This window comes from Terrapene carolina, unplaced genomic scaffold, assembly GCF_002925995.2.
Source record: "Terrapene carolina triunguis isolate 2854851 unplaced genomic scaffold, T_m_triunguis-2.0 Scaffold132, whole genome shotgun sequence".
Lineage (NCBI taxonomy): Eukaryota > Metazoa > Chordata > Testudines > Emydidae > Terrapene > Terrapene triunguis.
The window spans coordinates 17,714,402-17,737,119 of record NW_020664483.1 but is presented as its reverse complement, the minus strand read 5'-3'; the positions used below and the strand labels follow the sequence as shown (position 1 = coordinate 17,737,119).

General features: G+C 42.9%; 1 protein-coding gene across 1 annotated transcript in view; it reads right to left on the bottom strand.

Moving 5' to 3' along the window:
- Nucleotides 1-22,573, bottom strand: part of BFSP1 (beaded filament structural protein 1) — a 46,458-nt gene extending 23,885 nt beyond the window's left edge. Inside the window, exons 1-2 of the mRNA XM_026653245.1 lie at nucleotides 22,203-22,573; nucleotides 8,364-8,424 (exon numbers count right to left, since the gene is read on the bottom strand). Of these exons, the coding sequence (XP_026509030.1) occupies nucleotides 8,364-8,424; nucleotides 22,203-22,573 (432 nt within the window). The remainder of the gene's footprint in view (nucleotides 1-8,363; nucleotides 8,425-22,202) is intronic.
- Between the last annotated feature and the right edge of the window lie 145 nt (nucleotides 22,574-22,718).

The following is a 22,718-nucleotide window of genomic DNA, read 5'->3' as shown; positions in this document are numbered from 1 at the left end:
AGATAAGTTGGGAGAACTGCTAAGCTAGAGGCTACTCAATCTTTTGCCACTTCTGATACCTTAATTATTTTTCTGCTTTTACATCCTCTGCTAACAAAGCTATTTCTTATTGATAGGTGCTGGGTCTACAGAGCACACATTCACTAAAATCAGACAAATAAAGGTCCATAAGGTAAAAGAGATTGTGAGGAATGTAGCTGATTGCTCTGTAGCATAGTTCTCTATGAATAGATTCCTATTTAGAAAGCACATAGATTTCTCAGAGGATTCTTTGCTACCCTAGTGCCCGGGATACCTTAAAATGGACTCAGGGAAAGCCAAGCAACTGACACTGGGATTTACCTTGTACTTTCAACAACAAAAAATAGCCAGAACAAATGAATAAAGAATTCACTAATACATCAGTCTTTACGTACAGATTCTCACCCACTTCCTCGATGGTGTTGATTTAACCTTGGTTTATTGCCAGTAGTAAGGCAAAACTCCTATTGATCTCAAGTAGAAAAGGATTCCAGAAGTAGTTGGCCCAATGTCTGCTCCCATTTCTTGGTTCTCTTGTCCCTTTCACATTCCTATGATTGCCTGCCCAGGAAGGTACCATTCACCATGAGGAAGGGGAGCAGAATCGAACGCTAGGTAACATGGCTAGGAGAACACACATTGATACTCCCTCTTCTTGAGTTAAGAACACAAGAACATAAGAACGGCCGTACTGGGTCAGACCAAAGGTCCATCTAGCCCAGTATCCTGTCTACCGACAGTGGCCAATGCCAGGTGCCCCAGAGGGAGTGAACCTAACAGGTAATGATCAAGTGATCTCTCTCCTGCCATCCATCTCCATCCTCTGACAAACAGAGGCTAGGGACACCATTCCTTACCCATCCTGGCTAATAGCCATTAATGGACTTAACCACCATGAATTGATCCAGTTCTCTTTTAACCGCTGTTATAGTCCTAGCCTTCACAAACTCCTCAGGTAAGGAGTTCCTCAAGTTGACTGTGCGCTGTGTGAAGAAGAACTTCCTTTTATTTGTTTTAAACCTGCTGTCTATTAATTTCATTTGGTGATCCCTAGCTCTTGTATTACGGGAATAAGTAAATAACTTTTCCTTATCTACTTTCTCCACATCACTCATGATTTTATATACCTCTATCATATCCCCCCGTATTATTAGATAACACGGAATATGAATAGAGTGGATGATTTAATTTAGAAATACTGGGCCAGATTTTTTTTCTCTCTCTCTCCTCCCCCCCCCCCCATTAGGACTGAATATAACTCTTTAAAACAGTGCAAACTCAGTGTGTTGCAGCCAAATTGACCCAATGTGACAAAGAATGTGAAGAGAAGAATTTTTTCATTTGCTTATATACCAATATTAGGAGACTGGGTTACAAGTAAGAGAAATTGGAAAGTCTCATTGATGAAAAAAATTGGATATAATTGATATTACTAATACCTACAGGGACAATTACTATGATTGGAATGTTTACAGCACTGTTACAACCAGTTGAGGACAGTTAGAATGGGTTAATTTCCCAAAGCTAAGAAAAATTATGAATGAAATTGACTGGGAAGGAAAATTTGGACAGAAAAATGTGAAGGAAAATTGGGAGTTACTTAAAAAGAGTTTATAGATGACCAACTTTGACTAAAAAGCCCACCCTGTTTAGTGATGAAGTGAAGGCAGTAATTAGAAATATAAAAACAATTTATAACAAATGGCAAAAAGGGAAAATATATAGCAATCAATATACATTAGATGTTATGAAATACAGAAAATTGACAAGGAAGCTAAAGACATCACAGAAAAATTCATGGCTGGCAGGGCTATGGTCAATAAAAAGTTTCTTAAAATATATTTGAAACAAAGGAAATTCTAGTAATGGTACAGTTATAGGTCTATTATTAGATGGAGATGGTAAAATTGCTAATAATGATGCGGAAAAGGAAGAAGTGTTCAATAAATATTTTGTTCTGTTTTTGGAAACAAGCAGGATGATATACTTGGACCACCTGAGAATGAAGAAGTACTACCTAGTTCATTAGTAACTAAGGATGATGTTAAACAATATTTAATTGGGAAAACCATTTTTATATCAGCAAACCCAAATAATGTGCAATCAAGAGTCCTGAAAGAGTTGGCTGAGAAGATATCTGGCCTCTTAATGTTAAAATTTAATATATTTTGGAATATCAGGGAAATTCCAGAAGACTGGAAGAGTGCTAATGTGGTGCCAATATTCACAAAGGGCAAGTGGAATATCTTTCGTAACTACAGGCTGTTTAGCCTGTTATCAATCATGGATAAAATAATGGAAAATCTGATACAGGATTCAGTTGATAAAGACTGAAAGAATATGAATGTAATTAATGCAAGTCAACATGTTTTTTTATTGAAAATAGGTCTTGTCAAGCAAACCTGATTTCATTTTTTGATAGATGTAGTATTCTGAGACTTGTATAAGTCATTTGATTTAGTACCACACAACATTCTGACTGAAACATTAGCATTATACAATATTAATAAAACACAAGTGAAATAGATTAGGAACTTGTTAAGTGACAGATGTGAAAAAGTAGTTGCCAATGGAGAATTAGCATGGAAAGAGGGTGTTTTTAGTGGGGTCCCTCAGGGATCAGTACTAAGTCGATGCTATTCAACGTTTTCATCGGTCACGGCTGGTAAAATTTGCAGATGACACAAAGATTGGCAGAGAGGTAAATGATGATGATGGCAGGGCAGTAACATAGAGCAATCTGGATCTCCTGATAAGCTGGGCCCATTTAAACAAAACATATTTTAATAAAGCCTACTGCAAGGTCATGCATTTAGGAACAAGGCAGGCAGGCCCTACCTACAGAATGAGGGATGTATCCTGGAAAACAGTGACTGAAAAGGATTCAGGGATATTGTAGACAAGCAACGCAACATGGGCTCCCAGTACAGGATTGTGGCAAAAACCTAATGTGATCCTTGGAGATGTAAACAGGGGAGTAGCAAATAGGAGTTGGGAGGTGATTTTACCTCTGTATTTGGTATTGATGAGACTGATACTGGAATACTACATGCAATTCCAGTGCACGCATTTTTAAAAGCATGTTGAAAAATTGGAAAAGTTGAAGAAAAGAGACACAGAAATTATTCAAAGACTGGAGAAAATGCCTTATAGAGAGACGTAAACAGCTCAATCTGTTTAGTTTATCAAAACGATTGAGAGGTGACTTCATTAAAGTGTGCAAGTACCTTCACCAGGAGCAAATACTGAGTGCTAAAGGGCTCTTCATTTAGCAGAGCAAGGCAAAACAAGAACCAATGGTTGGAAGCCGAAGCCAGACAAATTCAAATTAGACGTAAGGCTCAAACTTTTAACAGTCCGGATGACTAACCATTGGAACCAACAACCAAGGGAAGGGCTGGATTCTTCATCTCTTGATGTCTTCAGATCAAGACTGGATGCATTTCTGGAAGATGTGCTTTAGCCAAACACAAGTTATTGGGCTCAATAAAGGGGTAACTGGGTGAGATTTAAAGGCCTGTGACATACAGGAGACCAAAGCAGATGATATAATGGTCCCTTCTGGCCTTAAACATTATGAATGTATGCAATCCACTTGCATATGATTAGAGTAGAGTTTAAGATTGCAGGGGCATGCGTAAACAGTGGATCAGTCTGACAGAGTTATGTTCTGGGTAGATGTTTAATTTCCTTAGGCCTTGTCTACACTTCAGAGTTTTGTTGCTAAAAGGCAGCTTTTGGTGACAAAACAGTGGAGTGTACACATAGCAATGCCACTTTTGGTGACAAAACTCTTCCATTTCAATGACAAAATAAAACCACCTCGACGAGAGGCATAGAGCTTTTTTGCAGCAAAGTTAAAACGACAAAGTGTCAGTGTAGACACTGCCGTTCATTATACCGCCAGAACTGGCCTCCCCCAGTATCCCACCATGCCTGCCATGACCGTTCTGCTCACTGTTTTGAACTCAGCATCCCTGCAGGCATGCACCCCTCCCCTTTCAAAGCTCTGTTCTGACAGCTGAGCCTGCTGCTCTACTCTGGGCAACAAAGCAAATCATTAATGTGGAATGCTCCTGCTCTCTGCCACACTAGGAACACAGACACAGGCAGGCAGGGACAGATGTGTGTGTGCCTGTGAGGGAGAGAGAAAGAGATAGAGAGAGGCTGCTGTGCTGAGCCAGGGAGGGAGGTGGGGGCTGATGTCAGAGGTGTTCCCCTTCCCCAGGATTGGTTGCTTCTGGCAGTTGTCTGAACTTATGGAGACAGCATGCGGACACACACACTCTCCCCCAAAACACACTCTGTCTCTGTCTCCCCCTCACGCTCCCTGTCACACACTCTTCCCCTTCCCCCACCTACTTCAGTTGAAAAGCGGCTGGCAATCTACTAGGATGCCCATGGAATAATGAGATTGAGAAATCTGCATCACGTGACGCTGTACCTGCCCCATGAAGCATTACAAACCCTTCTCAACGCACCCTGCAGCCAGGTGCACAGTGGGATAGCTACCACAGTGCACTGCTCTCTGTGTCGATGCTAGTGCGGATGCGCTCTGCCGACACAAGGAGCATAGTGTGGACATGCAACCGTGGTTTAATTAAAGCACTTTAATTACAATGGCATAACTTTTGGTGAAAAAACTCTGCGGTGTAGACATAGCCTTAGCATAGCATAGCATTGAAAGAAAAATTGATGGAGAAAAAGGGCTGCTAATTGACTGTCTTTTGATAAATGTCTACTCAGGCTCAGCTTAAACATTATCTTGAATAGTTTATAGAACAAATAAATTCAGGCTGGATAGCAGACCCTCCCCTCCTCTCCAATAGAGTCTAAGTAGTGTTGAAGCTAGTACTATAAGTATAGTACAGTTGCATCATAATGTCATAAGCCACTGAGTTAGTATGAATGGCCTAAATGGCATTGCATATGATGTCCCTTGTGAGCAAGTTCCCATCTAATCATGTCTACTGTTTCCAGGGGCAAGTCTGGGAATGGGGAAAACACAGTCACTTATTTTTTCCCTAGGGGATAAAGGATACAGAAGAAACTGGTTAGAGCAAGAAACTTCAGAATTTTTGAATCTATCAGTTGCCCCGTTTGGCCCCCCATTACTGGAATATCTGAGTGCTCTATAATCTTTAATGTATTTATCCTTACAGCACCCTTGTGAGGTACGGAGGTGCTATTCTAGCTTGTTAGCTGTTTCCAGGAAGAAATGGTTAAGTGTCGGACGGTAGTTGAAGACAGAAGAATCCAGGAAACAAAGCTGCCAGGAAATGTTACATTTTAACTTCTTTAGAAACAGCACTAGTAATTCAGGGCTCAGGCCGACAGATGGACTTGGTGCAGAATCACACCGTCCCAGAGGGAGCACTGGGAAGCATTCTCACCACTAGAGTTCCCGCAGGCGCTGAGCTGCATGCACTCTACTATACCCCTGTTTAGGATGCATTTTACTGCCTACTGTGCAGTCAGATGGATCCACTGGCAGCTCTAGGAGATGGGTAGCGATAGGCCATCTTCTCCCTGTCCCTAGGGGAGTAAGCTGGGAGTCCCTGTGCTTGCTTAAATGCAGGAACTGGAATTTTGCATGTCTCAAGTCAGGATCAGACAAGTGGCAACAAAGCTGCTTGTGGCCTCCCTGTCACTGAGAACCTGCAAAAGAGTCGGGCTGACTCTGGCCCTTTGCCGTTAAATACCAGGCGTGAAATCCTGGCTCCACCTCAATCAATGGGAAAACTCCCGTTGACTTCAGTGGGGGCAGGATTTCACCACAGCACTAGGTTTAGGCACCCAACTCCCACTGATTTTGAATGGTACTTTATAAATCCCAGCTCAAGTCATTATGCTGTTCACCACTAACATATTTTGAGGCACTGTAAAAACTGCTCCACAAATGAAAGACATTTGTTATCTCCGTGATAAGAACTAGGGAGCTTGGCACTAACTCTTTGTAATATTCATCTGCTATTTTCTGTGTTTTCCCTTAATAGTCTTATGTTCATTTTATCACCATTTGGCTAAACTGTATGATTTACAGAATAGCTTCAGCATTCTGCCTACATTTGGGTCCCATATCTTGGGCTCATGATTGTCTAGCACAGTTTGAGGACCGGGGATTATTCTTTGACATGGAAACAGGACAACACTGGTACAGGGCCAAGACAGGGAACTGTGTTATGGCCTTCCGAAGGTATTGACCCACCTGCACTCCAAAACCAAAATCAAGCTTCCATCAGTGGGTTGTTCACCTCCTTAAAGGTAAGCCTCTGCTCAAGGGTTCTGATTACAACAGCATTCAAGGTATGCCAGAGATCAGGCCCTTCAAAATCCTCTTAATCTGCAGGAATTGAGGAATGAAACGTCTATTTTTTTTGTTAACTGGAACTTGGTGTTGTTTAATGGACTTGACTTTTTCCTGCAGGATAGGATACAGTTTTAATCCTCAAAGCCAGATAATCTCCTTGAAGCTCCCAGACTGTCATAACAGGACTGACAAACCCGTGAGTGGAGAGACTCATGCAGTTTTCTCTGACCGGGAGCTCAATAATTACAATACATCAGATTAAAGGGATTTCTTTGATCATTGAGCTGACTGTTTAAAAAACATGACACTACACATAAAGATGGGATCTCTGTTAAGTGAGATCCCTTCCATAGTAAGAAGAACTGCTAATCTATATAACAACATTCCAGGATTCTCATTCTGTCTGTGTGTCACTCTGAACCCTAGAAGGTTTGTTGAGTCAGTGTGAAGTGATGGAAACAGCTACAAGCATGGCTGTGAGCAATTTTTGTTTAGAATATCACCAGGTTCAATCACCACTGGGATCTGTGGTCTGTTATCCAATTTTTAAGTTCTCGGCCATTTTTGGCTTTTTTTTTTAACACACCTGACTTTACAGATTACACCAATGTGACAGCATTGGCTTTCAGCTATTAGTGGTCAATAAATGCAAAAAGAACAAAACAATGATTAGGGAAAACAGCCCTTTTTCTAGGATCACTTTGCTTGCCTCTGGCCCAGAGCTCTTTTCTTAATGAGCTCATTGGTATGGTGCTTTCAACCATGCAGACAGTGGCAGTTTACAGCAACCAGAACAGTCATTTTTATTTCTCTCCACCTTATAGCCAAAATGATACATATTCATATTTAGATGTAACTTTCTTTGCTCCGCTTTTCCACATCATTATCATCATATCAGTAAACCTCTCCCGCAGGTGGCCAGAGGCACACAACAGCAAGAGATATACAGTGGGAATGCTTTGCAGGGCAATTCTTAGTGAAGGATCCTTACAAGATGTGTAGCTTGCAATAAAGGTCTGTCAAGGGCTTAAAAACTCCCAGGCAAATGAGGGACTGCACAAGAAACATCACCCATCTGTAGAGGAAATTAGTTTAAAATCTGTTCTCTTGGGCTTTCATTTCTCTTATTTATTGATTGGTGACTATATCTGGCTTGATATTAAGGAACCCTACCGACAATGAATGTTTCCAACTGTAAAACAGTGCAGCCATCGTCTGTTCTATCGACCTGGTCCTGAATTCTGTTCTCAGGCAAAACTCCCATTTACTTCAGTAAACTCTGAATCGTGCCTAATAGCCCGAATCCAGCTAAACACTTACTAATGCACCTAACTGTAACTTAAAGGGGCCCGTGTTACTGGATCAGTTACAAAGTTTATATTCCATGGGTTTAGGGATGTGCAGAATAACAAAGGAAACAATAAGTCCAGTTAATGATCAGATAGGTCTCTCTCTAAGGGCCTAATCCAAAACCTATTCCCACACACTGCAGTATGTTTAGGATCAGGTTCTAAGGGCCAGATTTTCAAAGGTATTTAAGTGCCTAAAGATGCAGATAGTCACCTAATGGCATTCTCATAAGGGCCTAAGCAGGTTAGGTGCCTAATTCACATTGAAATCAACCTTTGAAAATCTGTGCCGAAGGGCTCCCCTTCAGAGTTTACAGGATGAAAAGAAATCACTCAGGACTGGAGAATGAGGAAAGGTCCCAAATTCTCACACTATCCTAGATTCTGATTTTTTAATGCTATTGACAATAAAGTTACCTGCACACACTAATAGCTTATGGCCAGAAATAGAAGAGAGGATGGGAACTGTCCTTTCATGATTTGTGGGGGCACCAATAAGTGTGACTATGGGAGAAAAAGTAATATTATATAATATTACCAAAATAAATTCCATCAGAACTAAAATAACTGCTTAAAAATTAATCGAACCAAACTGAATGGACATCAAAGCAATTTTGTCTAGTAAGTGAAATGAAAGGAAGCAGCTGATGCAAACAACACACTTCCTACTGTAACAGGCTCACCTTATTAAGGCGTTCAAGGGTCTCTTTTAGCATCTGCTGATATTCACGTTCATTTCTGTACCTGCAAATAGGACAAAGAAGATGAAGTCGAGTGGCTTATCTCTTCACATACTGTGTCTCCATCTACAATATCTTGCAGTATAGAAGTGTCACATTTAAGTTGACTATGAATCTTGACCAGGCCCACAAGGTTTATTCATAACTTAACCATAGATCTTTGGCTTCAGATGGTGAGTGTAATTCTTGTTTTGATTAGGCCCCTCTAGTCTTTTCATCAAGCAACAAACACAATGAAGTGGATGGACATTTGCCATGACTTCTCCAAAGAAAGTCCAATATTTATTTCCAATAAAATGTCAGTGATTTACATTATACAAAACTATATCAGACAAACAGTGCTCACCATTTAAAAGTCACTATTTACCAATAGTTACCAGACTCGATAGCTGAGATATCACAATATTTCATTCTGCTGGTAGAGGAGATAACTGTGACAGTGTATCTGGGATAATCCGGTGTGGTAGAATAACCACTGATAAATGTTGACATTTTAGTTGTGCCCACGGTAAATAATGTTGCAATTTGTGGTGCACAGTTGATTTCAATGGGAGTTTCATCTGAATAAGAAGTGTAGAATGAGGATACATTTTGATTTTCTTGGGGTTTGAGTCTTTTTTAGTATTACGTACCATTTTATATTGTTCATAAACTCCAGTGCAGATTTTAATGAGCACATTATTTAACATTGCCTGCTGAAACTAGAAAACGCTTGAACTTTTATATGCCATTATAATATACTCCTATGCATATGTACAGAAACACACACATATGTATATGCGAAATTTCCTATATTAGAGAAAAATTGGAAATAAATAAATAAGAAAATGATGTAGTTTATGCTTTGTTTCTCTCTGAATTAAGATAAACATGGCATAAAAGGTTATATTTTAAGAATGTCAGCTTTGTATTGTAACGTACAAAGAATCCTCTCATAAAGAGATTTTTCTCATGGATAGAAACCACCATCACTATCCCTAAAGGGTGATTGATTGATTGTAGTTCTTTCTTTGGAGATGGCACAAAAGACTCCTGTTGCAGACTCTTCTCCTCTTTTCCTTTAAGAAAAGCAAGACTGTAAATAAACTGCTTAACCAGAGAAGTAATTTAATGAGATGCTGCAATTAAAAAAACAATTAGAAACATATTACAATCCTGAGCAACCAGATTTTATCATCAAACACCGAACAAATTGCTCATCAAAGTCAGGCTGTTGCTGATGGCTGAAGAGTGAGATAGACACAGCCTGGCTGCTTATTCCTCGCTCCCTGAAGTAATTTCTACTACAGAAGTACAGAAAACAAAATTGCCATCTTTTCATCATCTACTTTAAACATTTTAAAATATGGGTAGTTAGCCTGGAGAATGGAAAGCTTCTGTTTATCTATAGAGTAGGTGTAACATAGGCTATGGTAGTGAACACTGCCTGAGGCTTAACCTAGGAGGAAAGCATCAAAGAGTTAGAAGAAAGTTCTCGCGTCCTAATAATTTAATCCTTCATCTCTCTCCTGAAATCATTAGTTCCTTCCAGGTGAATTCATGGTTTCCAAGGCACCTGTCCAGTCACTAGGAAATTCCTTTCATTCAACGCTAGATTCATTCACTCCTGTGGAAGCTGTCCCACTTTGTATAAAATACTTAACTATTCATTGGAGCAGAGACTGGAACCTGGGTCTCCCAGGAGAGTGCACTAAGCACTAGGCCAGAGTGTCATTCTCACCCTCTTTCTGACCTAATGACTATTGAGAGATAGAAAGAGACCCACTCCCAGCAAACCCTATAGCTCTGTGGTTGGGGCACTCACCTGGGAGGAGGAAGACTCTGCTCTCAGTGAGACAGCATGGGTACTTGCACCCTGATCTCCCACATCTTGCGTGAGTGCACTGACCACTGGGCTACTGAGTATAAGGGGACTCCTCCTTCTCAATGTTTCTTGAGAAAGGACTGATCTGGCTTAGGCACCTAATTCCAGGAAAGGTTTCACAGCTATGACTCCTGAGCAGAGGAAGGCACCCCCTCCAGCCCAGGGGGTGGGGGTGGGGCATAGGTCACACTCCTCTCCTTGGCATTTACCACTGCCTAACTTAGGCAGCTCCCTGCTCAGCACACTGGCTTCTGTGCATCCCACTGTTAAGGCTCCTAATTCTCCCCAGGCATCTCAGTGGGGGCGTCTGGGTGCCGAACTCGAGGCTGAGGATTCCAGGAGGTGGCAGGGTGGCTGAAGTTAAGTATCACCTTGCTGAGCTTAACTACCTTTTCTGGGTCTAGCCCCAAGTGACTCGCACCAAGTCACACAGGAAGTTTATGGCGGAGCTGGGAGTTGAAAGCGGGTTGCCCCACGTCCTAAGCTAGAACCCCGCAACTGGGCTATCCTGTCTCTTTCTCTGCAGCCCCCCACCTCCCCCCACGCAGACAGTCTACAAAAGTGAAAGGGATGGGATGGGGCTAAATAAGCCTCCTTACTCCCTGCACAGTGTTGCAAGGGCAGGACCCAATGCTATTATTCGGTGCCAGTAGTGAACTGGGAACTGCCTGCAAACTGGTAAAAAAAATGAAAAAGTTGCTTAGTTTCACTCTCGCTTCCGTACGTTCATGACTTTCTTCTGCTGAAATGCTGTTCTGTAGCTTCCTACAGCAGAGCTTGTCAGTAAATCACAATCGCTGTCCAAATGTTTCCCAGTGCACCAGCAAAGCCATTCATCCTCTCAGTTAAGACCATATTCATTATGGAGCTTTATTAAACTGCTGACCTAAAACAAATTTTGTTGAACCTTGTAAATCTCTTCAATGTGCAGTTGACAACAAACAGTTCATTAATTTGCATAGATATATTCTGGCAACTGGGAAAGAATGAAAATCATACAGCCATGATAAAATGCTGCTCTCTCAGTAATTTAACTGACTGAATTCAACAGAGATGAGGCTGACAGAGTCTGAATCCAGATCTCAACCCCACCGCAATTCAGGGCTGCTCTGATCTGGGAGGAGGGGAGATATCTGATTCCAGCTCATTGCTTGAATTTCCATATAGCCCCATTAACTGAAATATATTTAGCAGCCATTTCCGTCATTGTCCTTTAGCCCAAAAGCTAGTGGCATAAGAAGGCTGTTATAACACACATACGTTACTCCACTCCACACTCCCTTGGGAGTTCACGTATCATCTGAGGATAAAGCTTTACACTCAATATACTGTGATGTTAGCGTGACCACCTCTTGGAAGAGATTTAAATCAATCGCCATTCTGTTCTGCTCTTCTCTGTACACTAAGAGATCTTTGCGACTTCTGAAAATGTCTTTCACACATACACATCACATGTTTAAATGCATGGTTACTGCACTGGCTTTATACACTTGCTATACTGCTGGGATCTTATGGTATTTGTTGCTTATAAAGCTCATTAGTACATTTCCCATAAGAAAGGCACGATATAAAACAAAATTCTATTCTATTCTCTTTCTCTCTAGCTGTTTCTTCTATTGTGGAGCCCAATCATGCAAAAAATGTGTATCAATAAAAAAATACATGGGAAACTATGCTGAAGAAGTGCAATGACCAGTTGACTATCCCCAAAGGTGAACAAATCACATGCTAACCAAGATTTTCAAAGTGACTAGTATTTTCTATGCCATTTTTTAGTGCCCAACTGGAGACCACCTTGAAGGGATCTGATTTTCAGAGGGTGGGAAATCAGTGCTTTCTGAAAACAGGCCCCTTTAAGTTGCCTTCAGTTGGGCACCCAGAAATTGTGACACTCAAAATCTCTAGTCACTTTTGAAAATCTTGAACGGCGAAAGGGCAAGCCAGTCAGGGGACAGACTGACTGTGTACCCGTGCTGATATGGTACGTATGTGAGGGGCTGAAACTGACAAGCTGAAGGCCAAGGTCTGCAAAGTCATCTTTTGACCCTCATGAAGCAGATAAAGATACTGAGATCCTTATTCCTGATATAAATGGGATCCTTAGCTGGCAGTGTGGATCCAGGGCTGGACAGTGGACAGTGGACTGGACAATGTTCTTCATGCCTTGTCTGCTGCCAAGCAGCAAGCAGAAGAAGTCAGCAATGGAGGGGCTGCTGCTTCACTTGTGTTCCTGCATATAGGGTATTAGTTGCCATAGGAATAGGGAAAAGCTAGTAGGTGTCCTTTGAAGAAGCTGCCTGATTCAAGTAAGCTAGAGCAGGCCTTTAAAAGATCCACCACCACATTGCTTTCCTCTTTCAGCTGTCAGAGAGCTACCAATATGGGAATTCTGCCACCGTACCCCAGAGTTCAGATATTTAGCAGAATCCATGAGCACTCCCATTAGCTGATGGCATCTGCCTATTGAATGTGAGGGACATGTACAGTCTAGGAGTTATAACTGGACTTGTCTCCACTTCTGAAATGCCAGGCTTCAGCAGTGGCTAGAAATATCTATTCCCTTCTGCAATGGACAAGTAGAGTGAACCTGTTCCTCACAGATGTAGACCTAGCCACAATGATCCACATCTTTGTTATTCAAGGCTGTACTACAGCCATGTTCTCTTCCTGGCACTGACACTGGGAGGCTTCTAGTAGTTGAGTGTGGCTCAAAATGCAGCATCTTGTCTCCTAAGCAGAACAGTAGACAAGAAAACATCACAGCATTACTCAGCATTCAGCCACTCAGTGCTGGATTCAATTCATGGTCCTGGTTCTGGCCTTCAACGTTAGATGCCTAAAAGCTGCCTCTCCCCTGACTCACTCCAAGAATATTAAAATCAGCAAGGAAGATGAAGATGAAGGTACCTGGGATGAAGCTTGCCAGAGCTGGAGACAAAACATTTTCAGTAAAGGATGCGCAGCAGAGAAACTCTGATGTACAGGAGGTCAGGATGACCCCATGTCTTGTCTCCTTATGGCACAATGGAGGAGACATGTACTTTCACTAACCTTTTCTCAATAGAAACAGCAATGCTTTGGCTGGTAAGTCCTTCTTCCCCATAGATACCTCTGCCAAAGAAAAGACAAACTATGGAATGCAAGTCCTACCAGGATGATGCACAAGCCTAAAATACTTGCATTTCATCTCGCAGTACCTGTGATTGGCAGACTAAGAATATACATGACATAGCTTATACTGCTTATCTCTGAGGTACTGACTACTACTTGAATTAACAGGAACAATGAGCCCAATCCCAAAATCTTCCTTAGTTAGTTCTTACTATACACCACTCTCAATGAAGTAGTGTCACTGCTATGCTGCCCCTTTTGGTAGGGTCCTACCAAATTCATGGTCCACTTGGGTCAATTTCACAGTCATAGGATTTTAAAAATAGTAAATTTCATCATTTCAGCTATTTAAATCTGAAATTTCACAGTGTTGTAACTGTAGGGGTCCTGACCCAAAAAGGAGTTGGGGGGGGTCACAAGGTTATTGTAGGGGGGGTTGCGGTACTGCTACCCTTCCTTCTGCACTGCTGCTGGCGGTGGCGCTGCCTTCAGAGCTGGGCAGCTGGAGAGCAGTGGCTGCTGGCTGGGAGAGGCAGAGGCCGCCGCCAGCAGCAGCGCAGAAGTCAGGATGGCATGGTATGTGGTATTGCCACCCTTACTTCTGTGCTACTGCCTGCAGAGCTGGGCCCTCACTCATCAGCCTCCACTTTCTGGCCACCCCGCTCTGAAGGCAGCAGCGCAGAAGGAAGGGTGGCATGATATGGTATTGCCACCCTTACTTCTGTGCTGCTGCTGGTGGGGTGCTGCATTCAGAGCTGGGTACCTGGCCAACAGCCATCACTTTCCAGCCACCCCGCTCTGAAGGCAGTGCAGAAGTAAGGGTGGCAATACTGTACCCCCCCCCTAAAATAACCTTGCAACCCCCCTGCAACTCCCTTTTGGGTCAGGACCCCCAGTTTGAGAAATGCTGTTAAATCTGTATAGCATAGGGTAAACGCACACAAAGGACCAGATTTCATGGGAGGAGGCCAGATTTCATGGTCCATGACGTGTTTCTCATGGCCGTGAATTTGGTAGGGCCCTAATTATGTGTCTTGTGTGCAAAGGCATCCCTCTTCTAGGTGGTGTCATGTTTTGGGGTGCAATATAGACCCCCTGAGGGGTGGTGTTACTGCCTCTCCTGTAACTTGACTGCCTTAGAATGCTTTGCTGTTGTGGCTCTGTCTGGATGCTTCCAGCCAGCATACAACCATGCACTTGAATGTCTTTAAGCAGCTCTGATTCAGCAATTCTGATTCCAGCAGCCTGCTTGTTACACACTGTCCCTCTCTGGACTCTAGCAGCCTTGATTACACCTGGCAAAATGACCCATCACCCCCCAGTCCTGAATTTTCCCCAAACCATGTGATCTGCAATGTCCAGCTGTTTCCTGGACCATTCAGACAGATACTAAGGTTCATTCGTTCCTTTAAAGACACAATACCCAACAGTTTGCCACATTAACCAGAGTTAACATTCGCTTTAAACCAAACAAAGCACTGCCTGGTTTAGATTAAAAGTAAAACAAGTTTATTAACAAAAGGAGATAGGATTATAAATGAGTTCACATATAAAGGACAAAGTTAGCAAACAAAAGAGAAAAATGCGAAGACTTAACAAAACAGGCTACAGCCTTTGTTCATGATAGTTTTCTTACCAATCTACCTTCCAGCAAGATGGCTGACCAACCTCTCAAGTCAGGGATCTCCCACAAAGTCCAAAGTGCTCAATTTCTTTGTCTTCATAGGTGAAATATAACTTGGGGTTCTCTGTTCGTTCCTTTGTAGTCCAGTGAATCTTTAAATGGACTCTTCTGAAGGTTCCCCCCCTCAAAGTAACATTCATTCAAGCTATGAGGAAAGCGACAGAGTCTCTTGGTGTAGGGAGTTTCATGCTGGCTTCGTCCCGCTCTAGAGTTTGCTAAATGCAAATTTATCTGTTTCCTGCAATCTCCTCTCCCACTGTCTTGATGGTCCTGCTGACCATCTATGGAATTTGCATGCCCATTGTCTCTTAATGTACCTTGGAAATATCTTCCAGGTGGCAGAACTACATTCCTTTGTCTAGCCCTGCCTGTCAGACATACTTTGATAACATTATTTCTAATATGTTTATAATTTGAAAGTTGTCCTCCATACATATGCCACACACTAATATTAATGACCAGTATGTCATTAGCTTTCTGTTGCTATCTTACATAACACTATTAGATACAGCTTATGAAATTAGTGAGTTGGGGTAGACTGAACTGGTCAGGCCAGCTGAAACATACTACCAAAAAATCAGTGAACCCCTTGCCCTCTTGCATTGAGAGGCTGTTAGGGTTAACATGGGACAGTGGATGTTGAGGGCAGCAGAATGTGTACAGGATGGTCTGGGACTATTTAGCTGGATGACATTTTGAAGACATGTACAGCCACCTCCTCCAACCTCTTACTAAGGCTCACTGCTGTCCAGTGCCCAATGCATTTGATGGATCCAGTCACCATGTATGTACATCAAACAAGTCATAGGTAACAGGGGAGTAAGAAGACTGGAGCTAAGACATGTTGACTGTCCTGTTCTATTCTATTCTACTCAGGTTATTTTACTGAGCTCATCACCAAAGAAGCGGAGCACCTTCCAGTAGAGTATTAAGCAATGCCATATGCCCTGGCCACTTCTCACTCTGAGCCAGCCAAAAGCACTTGCTTCTGCAGATGAGGTTTGGAAAGCGGCTTTGCAGATGGTTACTGACTATGGAGCGCTTCTTATCTCACACATTCCAGCTGTTGTGCTACTAGAGTTGTGCCCCGTACCTCTGATTACCGGTTACACGGTCACCCTGGCTTCACAACAGGGGTCCAATTTGGGAGGAATATCAATTAGATTTGATCATAACAAAAATTGTTATGAAGAATTATTGAGGAATCCAGTGCCCAGCTTTATATCTAGCAATTTCCAGGGAGTTACACTACGCACAAACCCCAGGAGTTCTATCTTTGGATATATTTTAAATGAAACACTCTGTTTTAATGAGTAAACCTTTAGTTTTTTTTCAGTTAAAAATTACTTATGCTTAGACATTGACATTAAAATAATCTAGTTTGTAATAACTTTCTGGATACCATGGAGAGAGAGAGAAATATACTCTATATTTTCAGCCTTCCCACATGCAAAATATAATACTGCTATGATAATTATACTTAATACAATTAACATAATTAGCAACATGATATTGCAAGCTGTGGTAGGCAGTCCCCAGGAATACTTAAGTGAGTTCTAGAGAAAGAAGTCATTATCCATTGACACATAGAGTCTGAATTATTCATGCTAATATAAAGAAATGTGAATCCCATTAATGATGAGCAAAAAATGAATTTGAATGTAAGATCTGATTTTAAGCGGTTCATCGGGATTAATTCTGCAAATAGTGTAGCAGCCCTAGCGCATTTAAAATGTAACTTCAGAAGGACATGTGATCTAGCTCAGTGGTTTTTCAACCTGAAGTCCGCAGACTCCTGGACATCCTCAGACTATGTCTAAGGGGTCTGCGAAAGGTTGTGGTTACCATAGAACAGTGGTTTTCAACCGGTGGTCCACGGAACATGTGGTCCACAGACTATGTCTAAGATTTCCAAAGGGGTCTTCACCACTATTCAGAGCCGGCTCCAGGCACCAGCTCAGCAAGCAGGTGCTTGGGGTGGCCAACAGAGAGCAGCGGCACGTCCGGCTCTTCGGAGGCAATTCGGTGGCAGGTCCCTCACTCCCTCTCGGAGCGAATGACCTGTCGCCGAATTGCCGCTGAAGAATGAAGCGGTGGCGGTACAGCTGCCTCCGAAGTGCCACACATCGCGATCACGGCTTTTTTTTTTTTTTTGCTGCTTGGGGCGGCAAAAACCCTGGAGCCAGCCCTGCCTCTATTCAAAATTTTTTAAGGGTCCAGAAATGAAAAAAAGGTTGAAAACCACTGGTCTAGCTAATGATGCAAGTCAATAGGATAAATTCAGTGTGTGTGTTTGAGTGCCAGCATGCTAAAATCTTTGTATTTGTAAGAGGCAGGGGAGGGGTAGGTGGTATATTTGAAAATAGGTAATAAAATGTGCGAGTTGTAGCAGTTATTTTTGCTTTTTGGTCACAGAAAGGAGTAAGTATTCTATACTGCAAAAAAGTGACATAAAACATTTTTAAGTTGTGGGTACCATTAGTGGGTGTGGTAGAAAAACATCGGTGACTGGACAGTCCAGCCAGTAAACCAAACATAGAGCAGCTAAGACAGTACACAATTCAGCTCAGTGAGACTCCATTGGCATGAAAAGCTATACAAGAGTAAAAAACAAACCAAAACCAGACAGACCCCTTAAATATCTGTCAGAGGTAGGTACAATTCACTCAGGCTAGCTCCATGCTCCCATTTGTCAGCAGTGTCCATTCCAGGGGGCTACATGAGCATGATGCCATCTCTATCATTTCCCTCCTTTCTCCCAGGGTTAGGGACCGATTTTCTTTATTGCTTTTTGATGAGAGATTTTTCATGATTCCTGACAGTTTAGGAAATGTCTTCCTCATACACCTTCATACTTTGCACCTTGGAGCAGAGTGCCTCTCTGTCTCACATTCACTCAATGTGCAGCAAAAGTCAAAAAAGCTAACATAACGTTAGGAACCATTAGGAAAGGGATAGATAGTAAGACAGAAAATATGATGGTGCTACTATATAAATTCATGGTATGACAACACCTTGAATACTACATGCAGTTTTGGTCACTCCATCTTTAAAAAAATATATTAGAATTGGAAAAGGCTCAGAGAAGGGTAACAAAAATGTTTAGGGGCATGGAACAGCTTCCTTATGAGGAGAGATTAAAAAGACTGAGACTGTTCATCTTATAAAAGAGACAACCAATGTGGATAGGATAGATGCCTATAAAATTCTGAATGGTATGGAGAAAATGAATACGCAAGTGTTATTTACCCCTTCACATAGCACACTGAAATTAATAGGCAGAAGGTTTAAAACTAACATAAGGAAGTACTTCTTCATACAACGCACAACTTCTTCACACAATGCACAGTCAACCTGTGGGATTCATTCATTCCCAGAGGATGTTGTGAAGGCCAACAGTATAATTGGATTAAAAAAAGAGTTAGATAAATCATGGAGGATAAGTCAGTCCATGACTATTAGACAAGATGGTCAGAGACACAACTCCATCCTTCGGGGTGTCCCTAAACCTCTGAGGGGATGGTTTGATGGGATAACGTGATTTTAGTCAATAGGTCAATAACGTGCCATCGCTGGTAATTAGTAACAATGGTCAATGATGGGATATTAAAAGTTACTACAGAGAACTTTTTTCCGGAGGGTCTGGCTGGAGAATCTTGCTCACATGCTCAGGGTTCAGCTGATCGCCATATTTGGGGTCGGGAAGGAATTTTCCTCCAGGGTAGATTGGCAGAGGCCCTGGAGGTTTTTCGCCTTCCTCCGCAGCATGGGGCAGGGGTCGCTTGCTAGAGGATTCTCTGCGACTTGAAGTCTTTAAACCATGATTTGGGGACTTCAACAGCTGAGTCAAGGGAGAGAATTATTCCAAGAGTGGGTGGGTCAGCTTTTGTGGCCTGCATCATGCGGGAGGTCAGACTAGATGATCATAATGGTCCCTTCTGACCTTAAAGTCTATGAGTCTATGAGTCTCTGCCTGCCAGAAGCTGGGACTGGATGGCAGGGGATGGATTACTTGATCATTGCCCTGTACTGTTCCTTCCCTCTGAAGCTCCCGGCACTGACCACTGCTGGAAGACAGGATACTGGGATAGATGGACCATTGGTCTGACCCAGTATGACCATTCTTATGTTGTCACTCTCTGTCACAATGGTTGCACAGTCACTCCTCTCTGGGTTTGGACTGCTTTGTGCCTCTCTATTTTGATCTCTAGTTTATGGTCACATTCTGTATTCAAGGAGAGTCAGTTTCCATTTTGCACATTTCACTGTAGTGAGCTAGTCTGATGGCCTGATAGTTCTGTAGCAGTCTAGCTTGCTGCTTTTTTAAATTGGTTCTTCCCAGTGACCTGTATACTGGTATTCTAGATATCGGATTAAAATCTGGAGTACTTTGTGGGTTTGGGCAGATTTATTTGCTCTGAGGATCAGGAAGCTAAAGATGTTGATCTTGAGGAGTGATTATATTCTTTAGAGTGTAAGTGGAATACAGCGCTTTTTCCTGTAATGCAACCCAGTCTGAGTCTATTGCTCTATTTGGGCTACATAGGTATGAGTTTCTGAAAGGATTCTTCTTGTTCCTGTATTGTTAAGGGAGGACCAGGAGGGAAGGTAGTTTCTAATGACGTCTTCAGGTGCAACTGTTTTTCTCTAGTGATGCTGTTTTGTTTTTGTGTCAACTGTCCAGGTTGGATTCCTTTATATAAATCCCAGAAGCACTATGCCTCGATTTTTGCAAATCTTTATTGTTGGGATATCTGTTTGCTTATTTGGCTTAAATTCTTTCCCAGTTTGTCAGAAGGAATTAGTGCCTATCATGTGCTTAATCTGCTAATTTTTTCTTTCCTGGACTCTGGTATTTTCTGCTGGAGCATTGAATTGTAGTTCTGTAGTGGGTCATGGTGAGCACGCACCGCATGCAGGTAGCAGCTAAATCCAGAGGATCCAAGGCAGAAGGACAAAGGCAATCAGCGTAGTTACTCAAGGATCTCTATCCCAGAAAGAGAGACACAAAAAGGAGGGCGCACTGCCGCATTCCTTACAATGGGCAGCATGTACTCACGTGAGTATTTCTAGTGATCTCAACAAGACTACTCCTGAGTGTAAGTGCTATTCAGTGTGAACAGGGACTGCAGAACCAAGCCCAGACAGTCCAAGACCCCCATAGACCCTACTAAGGGAGAACTTTATGAATCTGAAAATACAATTAACATATATGTTTAAATATTATAAAATACAAGCTATTGTATGTATAATAAAGCAAACATACTTTTCATAGTAAATCTTTCATATCACTAATAGCTAAGAATAGATCCAATCTACCCCCCAATGTATTCAAAAACTAGGAGACAGGGCTAGGAAGAAGCATTAGGCACTGGGGGGTGGGAGGGGAATCAAAATGGAGACATTTAACATTATTTCAGTTTGAAAAAGTTCTTGATTTACTTCATTTTTTTTGGTAATAATAACAATGATACCTGGCTCGTCTTTAGTGCCTTTCATCAGGAGATCCCAAAGCACTTTACAGAGGGGCCAGTAACATTCTCCCTATTTTTGACTTAACCCTAAACACAAGGATTTGCTTTTCTCTTTCTTCTCCTATATATGAGATCAAAATCAGTCTCATAAATTGTCCTGTAGAGTAACTGTAATCTTAGCTATGAGAGGCCACCATCTCTCCTTAATAAGCACATCTGCAGAGCTTAGTCTAGGACTCTGCTTCTACAGCTCCTAACTGACCGGATCTTAGTGCCTGAGTTAAGAGATGATCTTGCCTAACCATCCCATACAGAAGAAGCCTCATGTCCATTCAAGGTGCTATCTGCCTTTGAGGACAACCATCTCACACAGATGTAATGCCTTAATGGGTAAAATTTACTGCTATGCAGAAGGTCAAAGGACAAGGCACCATATACCCCCCTTTTGAGGGCTTACATAGTAAATATAGCCTTAACATAGGAGTAAATTTGCATTATTGGCTTCATGACTGGGCCTTGGCAAAAATCATTAATAATTATTATTCCTCACAATCTAAGTCTTCCCATACTGCTCATGAATGAGTTTTCAAATAGATTTAAACCATCTAAGAATACCAGCAAACTGGCTTTGTGCTAGAGAGACATGAAAATACATCAGACAAAAGTCACCTTTGCCCCTCAGCCTCCCAAGTGGGTTGTGCCTTTTTTACTGTGCTTCTTGCAGGCATAAGCACGATGCTCATAAAGCTAACAGGGTGCTTACCTATGCATTCCCTGCAAAGACCATGCTAGTGCTAATAGGCAGGAGTAACTGGTGCCCCAGAGCAGTACGCTCATGAAATGCAGCCTAGGGGTTCCCGGGTGCTCCTAGTCACATTCATCACTTTTCTTCTTCTTTTTGGAGGGGCATATTCTGTGTCCCCCAGGAGCTCGCTCTCCCCCCTCCCCACCCCGGAAGAAGCTCGGTGCCCCCACCACCCTGGTAGAAGCTCTCTCTTCCCTCCCCCCATTCCCCGGCCTGAGCTCGCTCTTTCCTCCCCTACTCTGCCCCGATCCCACCAGGAGCTCACTCTTCCCTCCCCTCCCCCATCCTGCCCTGGTCCCGGAGGAGTTCACTTTTCCCTGCACCTCGGCAGGAGCTCGCTCTTCCCTGCCTCCGTGTCCCCGGGGCCAGAGAAGATTATTGGGAGGGCCCACACCCCAGCTTGCCCCCCCCCTTGAGCACGCCCCTGCTCTTGGGCACACCGAAGTCAATATAGGAGCCACGCACCAACATCCAGGACAGATCCTGGCCCCGTGGGCTATGTCTTATGGCTTTTGGACTCATTAGGCAATTAGAGGATAGCCAGGCCTTCGCCTAGTATGGGACAGCTAGCAAATAACACAATTTGAAAGCAGGGGCTGAGGAGGTTTGAAACAAGAAATGGGACTCACCCCCCTTCCCTAAAGAAATGCACCTAACTAAGAGAGCTTTCTAAAGCCAGACCAAGGCGAAATTAACATGTTGTTTGAGAGTAAAGTGCTTCTAGAGATAAAAGATGGTATGTAGCCCTAACAGTGATAACCACCCTTAGAAAGTGATAACATGTAAGGGTAACAGACACCCAGAATGAGGAGCCTGGCAGCACCCTTGACTCTGGCTGGCTTACTTGTTACGGTATTCATCGAGCATGCGCTGTGAATCCTTGTCCTCACGCTCCAGTTTGGCCCGGTCGGCAGACAGCTCACGGATGCGCAGGCGGTTCAGCTCAATCTGCTCAGCAAAGGCCTCCTCCAAGCCGGCCAGCACATCCACGCGCTGGAAGGTCTCCAGCTGCTTACGGAAGATAGTGTTGCGCTGCTCCAGCATCCGGGCCCGGTTGATGTAGTTGGCAAACCTCTCGTTGAGCTCCTGCAGGTTCTCCAGGCCCTGGGCTTGGGCCAGGCTGCTGAAGTCTGAGGTGCCCCGCAGCTCATCATAGGCATCAGATCGTTCATACTTCTCCTTGCGCACTTCTCGCAGGTAGCTACTTCTATACATGGCTTGGGGGAGGCCGTGCAGGCCCAAGATCCCCTCTTCTGTGTGTCTCTGTCTCTCCAGTTTGGATCGGAAATGTGTTTGGGGGACTTAGCGGGGAGAAATAGAAGCTAGGCCCCCCATCCTCAAATGCCAATGACTTCTCTCC